The sequence below is a fragment of the Triturus cristatus genome, chromosome 7, assembly GCF_964204655.1.
Source record: "Triturus cristatus chromosome 7, aTriCri1.1, whole genome shotgun sequence".
Classification (NCBI taxonomy): Eukaryota; Metazoa; Chordata; class Amphibia; order Caudata; family Salamandridae; genus Triturus; species Triturus cristatus.
Window position 1 is genome coordinate 1,019,539,401 of NC_140590.1, and position 12,262 is coordinate 1,019,551,662.

The window sequence follows — 12,262 nt, forward strand, 5'->3', positions numbered from 1 at the left end:
GATTTGCAGCTTTTGGGCCGGATTCTCACTTAATGGCTTCTTCGGGCAGTTGTGGATTATGGAATGGATTCAGGCTTTGCCATGGTGTCTGACATCACAAGATGAGTTCAAGGTTTGTTTTTGGTACATGGTCCTTTACAGGGGCCATGATGAGAGATCGGAAGAATACTCGCTCCGAAATTCAGTCAGCAATATCTGGGTGGTCCTCAATCTGGGAAAACAGATGGCTTCTCCTGCACTGTCATTCCTCCTGCTGAATCATACACTCTTTACTCCTCTCTGATCATACACTCTTTACTCCTCTCTGATCATACACTCTTTACTCCTCTCTGATCATACACTCTTTACTTCTCCCTGATCAGCCCCCGGTAGTAATGAGAGACAAACTAAAGGGCAAGCCCTACCTAGAAACTTCCTCACTTTGAACAACAGAATCAGTAACCCCCACCCCTTACTGCTTCTATCTGCAAAATGGCAGTACTCGGGAAAAACTAATCAGCAGGCATTTGATTTCTAAGGGGAGCTCGGTCGCTTGCGCCTTCACTTCAGTGTCCGAGTCTTCTTTCTCCAGCCACAGAAGGAAGGCAATACACTTCCACTTTCTGAAGAAGCAGTCCTCCATCTTGTGCTATGCTAAACCAGGACACTCAATAATGACCCCGCTTGTTCTACTTCTCAGACTTATAGCACATACTGGGTGCTTCTACTATACATATTCTGCACACTAACCCCTCATACATGCACTCTTATCGTACATAGAATACCAGTGCAAGGTTCTGGGCTTCACATAACAGCAGAAATGTACACAAGAGAATTCAGTAGACCACACTTTCTCTGGTACAGAGAAAAAGGTCTGATCTTGCTAAAAATTAACAAAACACGGGACGTTGCCACCACTGCTTTATGTGATACTCCTAATGCAGGGACAGTAGTAAAATGTCCTCTATTTGCGCACGCCTAGAGCGCCCCTCTAGGTCACAGAACAAGTTCTGGACCTTACATTAGCAACGACAGGCCTAGGCCTCTGTGCTAGATTAGTGTGGCGCCAAGGCCAAAGTAAAAAGTCAGGATACCACTTTCACAATCAGAAACTCAAGGCAGGGATACGTGCTCATCTATCATGGAGAGGACATTCCTGTCCCAAAGGCCTGCTATTCAAGCACTTGTCCATGGCAACAACCATGGGGACAGGAGCGGAAGTGGGTAGGAGAAAGAAAGGCATTCTGCACTTAAAGTACTATTTTTCACCAAGGCCTATATTTGGCTCACTCCACTTTTCTAGTGCAAAACTGCAACCATTTGATTTTTTAAACTACCTGCATTTGGTTTTCCTAGCAGAGATACAGAAACTAGAGGACAAATAAAGCTCCATGCATGGTGTCAGATTTTTTAAAACATTTTTGTAGAAAAATGAAACCTCCAAACAACAAGCATTTACAAAGCCATTCAAATTCGCTTTGGCAATGCTCTTAGGTTGCCACTATTGGCATTGCCAATGCTTTTACAATTGTACCACACCTGGGAAAACCAATACCAGTGACTGCCATTTTGAAAGTGTTTTCTGTATATTTTCATGATGGTTATCACATTGCAACGTAACATAACGTAATGTTGCCATATTGAAAGCAAGAAAATATATTTCTTTTACTTTCCTGGCAGACAGGTGAGGCTAGGGCTGCAACACCTTCTGGCCGTGCTGTCGGCGTTAGGCCGGTGAGACCACTCCTGTTTCTGACTCCACTTTTGCTCCCCTGACAGCATTACTTACTCCATCTCCCACGTCTTTGGGAAAAGAAAGAAAGTAAAAGAAAAACCAGCCTGCATTGTAAAAAAAAGCACTTCAATTATCAGCATATTTGACTCAACGTCAGTATTGCTCCTTGACAAATCCTTTTACATGGTGGAAGTTTGAGTGCAAGTGCAATGCTGAGCTGGGTGTAACAGCACTGTTCTGGAATGGTTTAGGCCTGGCTGCTATTTCTTTTTGTTTTACTCTTGGTTGCTCCTGATTGCACCAGGCTGTATCTGAGGGCAAGAGAAAGCAAAGATAGCCAAATCAAAATGTGCGTTGGTGCATTGATGTGTTGCTGAGTCTTTACTTGGCTTATCAGGTCACCTGATCAACCAGGCTGTCCTCACTGTCTCTTTTGACGGACCAGGACATCGCTTCTTGGTGGAACAAAGTGGAGTGAGGCAATATTCTGCAGTTTCTTATGATCACTTTCCGTGTACCCTTTGTTCATTTCGCAAGTTGGATAACTGGATAAGATTGAACAATCTTAGCTAAATTGTGACCAAATATCAAATTCACATAAAGTTGATAAGGTGCGCAAAAGGGGAATGTAACTAAAAAAAAAGGCGATATTAAATTAATCAGTGTGCCGGTAGTCTAGAACACTAGGATCGAGAAAGGATTAAGACAGGTCAAGGCTTTAGGATCAAGGAACAATCAAGGAGTAATCATCTGTAGATGGCGTGTGTTTGATTATTGTGTTAGAAAGAAATATAGGTCACAAAGGTAGTTTCTGTACATTGATTTATTACTATACCTGATCCAGTACAGTTGTATTCAGTATTAGCTTTGTATCTTAATTTATCATCTACTCAATCGACTAAAACAAGCTAAATAGGTATAACTGATTATGAAAACCCGACCAGCAAACATTGGTGCAACGTACACAAAATACATGTAGTAGAACTCAAAGGAAAACAAGGAAACCTAAGGGTGACGTGGTAAAAGGGACCTGCTTAGACACAGCAGGGGATTCTAGCACAAAAGCTCCTGAGCGAGGCAATTCTGTCAGAGCAATAAAGGGAACAATGAACAGGGGCTCGGCACTTGAAACAATGCTAAAAGATATGCCAAGAGATATGCCAAGAAAATTAACATATGACTTAACGTAGTCACCGTTTTTGAAGCAGCAGACGATTAAGGATGTCTTAAGAGAAAAGAGATTGCAGATGGCCCAGGTTCTGATGAAAATAACACATTAAGAAGTGAAACAACTACAAATCTATCTCGAGCTCAAGCTGCGTTATCACAGATCAAACAAACCAATCAAATCAAACATGTTTCACAAGCTATACAAGCTATACAGGGCATCCAAGATAGTAATGACAGATTGGAGGATGGTTTGATTTCATTCAGATCGGAGAGCTCGCCTTCGTCATCTCTACTTAGGGTGGTTGGAAAGGAAAAGGAGAAATTGATACACCATGTAAATGCAGCTGTAGCAAATAATGCAAAACAATGAAGCAATAGAATTAAACTCGGAAACAGACTCAATATATGGACGGACGGAAATAAATACTCTAAGGGTCGGGGACATTACTAATGACCGAGTTCTTTAATGTCTCAATAACATCATGATAATTTAGTTAATTTATCAAACTTAACAGCAAATGAATCAAAGCCACAGTATAACATTTCACAAATTAATTCAGTCCTAAAGTGGGTCAAAGCATAAAAACTCAGAATAAGTACAAAAAAGAAATCAATTCTTTGGATGATGAAGATACTCCTCCAACATTTCCGTTGTTGACTTCAATGGGGGCAATCAGTAATATATTGTCACAAATGTCGATTATTCTAACAAAGCAATCATTACTATTGACAGAGCAGGTCGACTATCTCAAACAAATCGCAGTAGAAATGGGATCTGTAAAGGCAAATTCTGAAATATTACTATCAATTAAACAGAATATGAGTGAACTAACAACTGCCTCTAAAAATCTTGAGTGATTGGATGATATTGTTGACTCACTGCAGTTGCTACCCCAAAAAATAGGAAGTCTCATAACGGATCACGTAAAGAATCATGCACTATCATCAACCATGTAGAAGATCAACGAAAGCAAAGAGAGGAAAAAATGAAATAACCAATTCAAATCATAATAGTCCTGAACAGAGAGAATGCCTCATGACCATGACCCTAGCAGAAACAACTACAATAGACCACTTTAGTGAAATACAAATGGAAGAACATCAAGATGGCTTTGCTCCTTATCTGAGTAAGAGATGACTCAAAACATTGAGAAAACCTAAGAGAAATATTGACTCTAAACAAACAATCTTAGATGCTGTATTACCAGAAGGAAGAGAAAATCTCCCTTTATTTATATAAGTCGATTATGAAATTAAAAACATGTAATAATATAAATTCTGATGGGATAGACAAGATTGATGCAAATATTCAATCCCAAACAGAACAATGTCTCATTGAAGAACAAGATAAAATTATAATAGCCGAATAGAAGCGATTAAAACCAGAACAGAAAATGTCAACATGTTTGGATAACAAGTCCACATATATGTCCTCCGATCCAACTAACATTATTGTACAACCTAACATCAGTGCTGCAATAACAGTACCACGACCAAAGGACAAGCGAAGTAGCCCAGCTTGGAATACGTAATGTACGGCTGTCCATCATTAATACGAATATCCAAAGAAAAGATAAAGTCTCCATTTTCAAGTGATAACTCTGATTTACTGAAACAGATTATGGAAGGCATAACTGAGCTAACTAAAAAAAATAGAAGACAAACATCCTAGAGGTCTGAAAGATTCAATCAGCACTGGAACAGACGAGAACGTGAAAACCTGCTCAGGAACAGAAAGTGATCAAACCGGGTGTCCTGTGTGCACTGAACGGACAACCAGATGCAAAACTCAAAGAACAGTAAAGGGAAATTTGATCCAGGATAACAAGTTAATATGCAAGAAACCTTCTCTTAGTGAAGAAAAATATATAACTGACTTTACACCTCTAAAAAAATCCAAAGGCTCACATGATATATTAAATCAGCAAAACATACTGAAGCTATTACATTGTTTTGAAGACTTGAAAGAACTAGACTCAAAATCACTTTTAGCTCTTCGATTTTTTTGTCTGTCATAAAACAAATACGGACTATGAAGCCACTAGAACGACATGGCCATCTCAAAATGTGACATTAAGAATACTGGCCGTAAAAGAGACCATAGCAGACTGGGGAATTACAAACAGGCAAGTGGAGAAACCGAAATATCTGCATATGATAAGAACCTCCTATAGACAACCAGAATATGAAAAATTAACACTAAACACGAGACTATCTTGTAAAGGCCCTGAGGAACTCATTACATTTGAAAATTTACAAATCACTGCAAAGGAAACAGAAGCTAATGTACGATCAGTTACAGGGCCATTAAATTCAGGAGTAACACAATATCCATACCTGATTAAACAGTACTCCTAATGAATATGAAGTAAGGGAAGAACGGTATAATGATTTTTCCGTTCTATCGTGGAACATTGCAGCATATGAGCGACAATTGAAAAAAGCTGGAATAAAAATTTCTAGTGTTCTAGAAGAACAATTTTAATTTGTCTTGGGGAGACCTGCCAATTTGTAAATCTAACAATTTAAAATTATACTACACATGAAATTAAAGCTAGAAAGAATGCTTTTGGAAGGCCGAGAGGAAGACTGACAATATTATCAAGTAATAAACTCTGTATGACAAGTGAAAAAGTAAAAACATCCTTGTATTATGTATTGCCAGTCCTTCTAACAAACCAAATTGCCACAAAGCTGTTGATCATAAACATCTACTTTCCTACTCAACTATTGATAAACAAGCACAGATACCGGACAACATTTGAGGAATTGGAGCAAATAATGGTTGCATATGGTAATTATTTTTGTCATTGTAACAGGGGACTTCGATCAAACCCTATTGCCAACAGTGAACAAACTCGCAAGCATTGAGGAACTAGATTTCAGCTGCAATGTCCCTCATCCAGAAATCTCTTTACAAAACCCCCCAAAAAGCAGCAACACTCTAACTAGGTATTCAGATGATCTTATGGTAGATTCAGGATATAGAGCGCTAAATAGAAGATTAGCAGAAGACCAACCGGCTGCACCAACTTTCGGAGGACCTATGGTCTCCACTGCCATAGATTACACATTTGTGCATTATTCATATTTCCACTTGTGTAAAAACTATGCTATCATACAAAGACCCGAGAGTAATCATGATCCTCAAAGGCTAGTTATCAATGTTAAACATGATCAGTGGAAGACCCATGTAATGGCTAACAGTAATAGAATGATTGCTGTTAAGGGTAAAAATCTTATTTGGAACAACATGTTAAAAAAGAAGGAGTCTAACATAGATGGAGCAATCAAGAATATATATAGCAAACTTACCCAATACTCAGCAATTAATTAAATCAAAGAGACTATACCGCAAGATGGTGCGACATACACTAAAACGTTCAATGTCTAATTATTATGATCTGAGGTTGCAAGGCTTAAAGAGGGAATTTAAGAACAGAAATATACAAATAAAGCGGGACAGTGAGGACAATGCCTATGCAAAGTTATATCATGCTATTTCATCTTGGAACGAACTAGCATTTTAGTTCCTGGTGGGATATGGTAAAACTTCATATAAGCAGCCAGATGATCTATTTATCCCAAGTTATAAGTGGGAAATGTATATTAAGGCTCTGTATAAATCAGCTATCATCTGTTACTATACACCGCCAAAAGTTGATGTAACAAAGAAAGAAATATCTGAACTAATAAAAGGTTTACGCTCATCCAAAGCAGCTGGACCAAATGGTATCCCTATAGATCTGGTCAAGTTAAATATAACCTTTTGGAGCTCATTGTTAGAACGGCTGTTTTCACATGTAAACAGCTAGGTAAAATTCCATCTTCCTGGAAAGGAGCGATTGCGCATCAGATATATAGGCAAAATCTGACCCGACCAGCTATAGATTAATAACATTACTAGATTTCGAAGGGAAACTGTTTGTTAAACATCTCCAAAATAAACTAAGGTTCTGGGCAGAGGAAAAGTTATTAACTCTGTTAACATAAGCAGGATTTTGTTTCAGATGTTCAACAATTGATAACATCACAACATTGGCTCTACTTGTAAAAAAAGCATGTATGCAGAAAACAACATTATATGCCTGTTTTGTGTATTACTCCACAGCATTCGATAAGGTTCATCGGCAAAGGCTGTGGAACAAGCTTATAGCATGGGAAATCGACCTGAACCTTTTGAATTTTATTATCAAACTGCATTCCAAAACAGGGCTACAGGTAAAGCTAACAATTACAATACGCTATCACCAAAGTTTTGCACTGAAAATGACCATAGGCAATGTTGTGTCCTTGCTCCGTTATTAGTCTCCCTCTACATTGCTAATATGGATATGTCATTAATGTTTGACCAGGGTATTCCTCCAAAGTTAGGAGGTACAAAAATAACCTATCTGAACTATGCGGCGAACCTAGTGATTTTGTTGCAGACACCGAAAGGGCTCCAGCATCAACTAAATCAATTACACATTTATAATACAGAGAATGGACTAATAACCAATATGTCGAAAACATAAATAGTGCATTTGGACAGAGAACAAAAACTAAAGGGTGGGCATTAGGAGAAACTTCGATTAAAGTAGTGAACCAGAATGAATACCTTGGATTGATTTTCTATATTTTCATTATCCTGGTCAAACCACCTTCTGCAATAGAAAATAGAAATCAACAGTGATTATCAAATCGGGTTTATGATTCATGAAAGTGTTTGGAGGAAAAGTGATTAGCCCAGCACTCAAAGCATTACATATGAAACTAGTTCCATATTTATTATATGCATCCCCAGTAATGAGCAACAAGGTCATCTTCAGTTTTGAATTTTTTTTCCTGAAATACATACACATTTCATTGCATTTACGGCTGGCAACTCCTCACTGTATAATGAGATTGGAGCTTGGTTAAAATCCCTGGTATCATTGCACTACAAGAGTACTGTGAATTATATTGTTCAATGTGCCAAGGTCGGTCCATCTTCACTGAAACATCTAATATTTAAAGAGCTGGGAAGACCTATATATAGAGAGATACAGAAATGCATACTATATTGAGGTACCGGGATTCCGTGACTTGCCTGACCTACAGGCACTGGGGCAAATGAACTGTTCCTTCCCAAAAAATCTTATTCGCAAAACGTTTACTACCAAGCCGTGGACCTCAGATCAGTTACAAGCTGTAAAATACAATCATACAGACTAAGTAATTGACACTTATACTGCACAGAGCCAAGAATATTTAGGTCTAAATCAACCTGGCCATGTGAAAGAAAATGTCTAAGATTCAGACCGCTTTACATTCTGATCTGGGAGTTTGAAAGGAAATGGAACCCAGCTCTTAAAGGCAGGCCAACCTGTCATCTCTTTGGAACTACATTCAAATCTTTTATACACATTATATGTATCTGCCCTAAACTGTTGTCTATACGGAAGATATATTTACGCTCCCTGTTTAAAAATGCTAAAATAAGCTCAACGACGGATGCTGTTAGATACTGCTTTAGAAGGCAGTGCAATGATAATGGTGATGACATTTTTAGATCGGGCCTATAAAGGGTTATCTGCGTAATTGTCTCTATACAATGGGAAGCAACACAGATTTTATTCAACATGGCATTGGACCTTCATTTAGAGACAAAGGACCAGCTGCACAAATGCAATGAATTGTATGCATATTTGCACATCGGGCACATTAGCACTTTAGTATATTAGTGAATAGACTGAGCTAAAAAAGATTATTAATGCAAAGGCATATGGTTGAACAATATATGTAAATTACTGTAGAAGTTGGAATACAAACAGCTTTTAATACAAGGAGTGTATGAACGAAATCAGTTTGCTGGAAGCTAGATGCATTTACCTTCCACATTTGGCACATTAGCACTTTATTATTATAAGAAAGTAGACTGAACTAAAGATGATGGTAATGCAGTGGTATTTGGTCGAATAATGTATGTAGATCATTGCATAAATCGTGAACATACAGAATCTTATACTTTGAAGTGTTTGTACTGAACTTGATTGTTGTAAGTTAGACTTTTAAGTTTTAATTGCAGAATTGTCTATACTATTCGATACCTTTTTAATGATATGTGCTATATTTTACATTTTTATTGTAATCAATTGATTAATAGAATAAACTCTATTTAGTACTACTCCTAAATCCTTTTGTGAACAGCAAACAATCATAAACTTATACAAATGTGTAAATTTACTTTGTGAATCGGTCCCTCATTGTCCCCATGTTCAACTGCCCTCTCTGTACAGAGGGTATGCTGATTTAATTGACCAATTAATGGCTCTAGAACAGTGAAGCAGTTTCACTCTCTTTAAACTGGTTGACAGATAATCATTTAAGGGCCTGAATCAGGGTTTCAATGTGCAGGCTTAGCACAAACCTATGGTGTAATAAAATATTCAGAAATCCCTCAGAATTTTCGTCACAATACCCACCATAAACATTTTATTAATGGCAGTGCAAGAAAATAAAACCAACCCTTAATCACAAAGTTTTTTATCCGTACCTGTGTCTTACTCCTGGAAACTGCTGAGTAAAACATTCCTACGTCTGTATTAAGTTACAAATACTCAAAGGAAAATAATGATGAATCACACCTAATTATGCAGTGTCTTCATGATTGGGATTCTAAATGTATCAGCTTTCATGACATGGTTTGTTAATATAAGGATTCCTTAATGTAGGTTCAATCATTCATACATTTATTTACAGAAGAAGATGATGAATCAGGGACTGTTTTTCTACCACACACACCTTTAAGTCGCAAACAACGTAAATTCAAGAAATGGGAAGAAGCGATTAGTAACCAATGTATCGAAGAGAATTGCAAAAAGTGCCCTCAGTGTGAAGTCAACATTGAGGTGAGTTCATAACCTATATTTTCATGTAATCTTTCCATGAAGAAATTACTGAATTAATGAATGAGTAAGATAATGAATGTTTTTGTTCACAAGAAGGCACACATGTATGTCAAGCCTTGTCTATCTAAGATCATAACCCAAAAGTGTGCTTCGTCAAGCTCACTGTATCATTTGTTATTGCCCATATACTCAAATTAAGATTTACACCGGAGCTCAAAATATGCTGGTTGCATTTGGAATGTTGAGTGAAAATGAAATGCAGGGAAGGAAATTGGAGGAATTAAAATTTTGTTTGTGGAACCTCACAAAGCTTGTTGTTATGAACACATGATTAGCTGTTGAAACGCATTTACACCGCTGGCATCCACTTCAAAGCACTTATGGGATAGGTTAAAAAGTTGTCCAAACTTCTACATTTCTGCATTCAAGTTTAGGATTGACAAACTAGACAGTTCTTCCGCAAATTCTCTGAATCTTATTTACAAAGCATTTTCTCTGAGTAGTAGTTTCTTATTTCACACTTAGGTTTGGTTGCTGTGACTTACTCGTGAATTTCCATGAATAAAACAAGTTCCCTCATGGAAGAAAGGGTCTTGTGATTTGCAAAGAGTTTTTATGCAAGCATGCTTGGCTTACTTGTGAAAATACATGAGCAGGTCACATTTGTTCCCCTTTCCTTATCATACTGTTTTGGAAGAGCATATCTATGGCCATGATCACATGCTTCTCCTTCAGTGCACTTACTATTGCACTATGACTATGTAAGACGCATCTTGGCATGGCCAAAGTAATGCCCTTTGGTTTGCAAAGGTGAACAGTTTTTGTTTTTTTACGTTATCACCTGAATTGCAACTAGTTCTCTACATGCACTGAAGCATCTCTTGTTACAATGCAAAAAGTGTTTATCATACATCAGAAAACAGTGACAAATTCATGCCCATCTTACCTGCACTGTCTAAGAGAAGCATGTGCTGCATTGTCTGCAATGAAATCCGACCTACATCAGGAACCAGGAACCCTTGTGAAGTCGTCATTCTTGTCTGCTGGCATCATTGCTAATCAGCCTTCTCTTCAGACCCTATAAGTGTAATAGGTCCTTCTCTGTATAAACCTGCAACCTGTGAAATACTTGCCCGTGAAAATGAGGGCAGTCCGCAATCACCTATGATTCATAAAGCAGTAAAAATGTGCATGTTTCCCCAACATTGGCCAAATTCCTGTTATAATGTATGACAAGGGCACTAACTTGTGGACAATACAGATGACATTATCAGCTGCCTCTTTTATAACTATCTATACACAAAGATGATAGATACCCACATGGATGGCTGTGTTTATCCTCTCACTCTCTGCAACATCTGCGTTCCACCAACTCTACCCTCCCTCCATAACTGCATTGTACCCAACATTTTCCCACTTTTCAACAATACACCTGAAGTGCTCCCAGAACCCGCAGGAAAATCGGAGGTCTCCCTGACCTCGTCAAGACATGAAGAATTATATAAAAGAGACATATTAAGTAGCTACTTACCCAACTATTGGAAAAGTGATTTAGGATTTACAGGGGGTATGGAGAGCGCTATATAAATACCAGTTAATAGATTTCTAAACAATCAACAAAAGCTGGATTGTGTATGTTTGGTAGAAAGGGGGTGGAGACAGTTAAGGGCATTGCTAGCTCTTGTTAAATCTGAGCACATAGTGTTTGTCTTGGGCTGACAGAAATACCCACTGTCACCACAGTAGCACACCTGAGTAGTGGTTATATGAAATCCACCCTAAAGAGGTCTGGGCAGTTCCCTAAGACGCCATCAAGTTGATTACATGCTACAACCCCATTCTGCTAGAAACACCAATAATGCCCCCCACATATGGGCCTTAGATTGTGGATCTTAGCTATGACTATCAAGATACCTGGGCATCCTTTTCAGCTTTCATTCATGAGATTTTAGTTTCTTTTCTAGCGTGCATAATAAGAGTGGAATATTCTTTGTGTTATTTACAAATAAATTACTGCCTGCTGCATAGCACCAAATAGCTTACCCCTTAACACTATTTTTAATTCAGCAGGTCCCTTGTCCTCACTGTACTCCTCGTCCATGCAAAGGCAGGTTGTTGTGATATGTGTCTCAATCTACAATAGAGCCCTTTGCCGCTGAACCTGAGGCACACAAAGGGACCTATTTCAATGTCGGCGGAATTGCTTCCACCCGACACCCACTCAGTCCTGGGACCGGCCGAACCCTGGTCGGCGGTCTTGACCGACCAATTAGGATGCCACTAAACACTGTTCAGTCAGATTCCTACATTACCCTATGAGAGCATGCATTATGGCTGTATACCGGCCATAATACATGCTCCTATAGGGAAATGGGAGGTGTGGTTCATCCCTGCACCCCGTGGCAGACACCTCGAGGTGCCTGCCACAGGGTGCAGGGATCAACAGGGGGACACCAGAGGTGCCTCCTCGGCCCCCAACCGGAGGCCGCACTCTCAAGCGGGCCCT

The 12,262-nt window shown here is 38.7% G+C and overlaps 1 protein-coding gene across 4 annotated transcripts in view; it reads left to right on the forward strand.

Annotated features, from left to right (window-relative positions):
- The window catches only part of LOC146811030 (E3 ubiquitin-protein ligase RNF14-like), a 172,030-nt gene that overhangs the window by 129,377 nt on the left and 30,391 nt on the right, over positions 1-12,262 (forward strand). For all 4 annotated transcript variants that reach the window (XM_085618075.1, XM_085618076.1, XM_085618074.1 and 1 more), the window contains one exon: positions 9,608-9,756. In XM_085618075.1, coding sequence (XP_085474201.1) covers positions 9,608-9,756 — 149 coding nt within the window. The remainder of the gene's footprint in view (positions 1-9,607; positions 9,757-12,262) is intronic.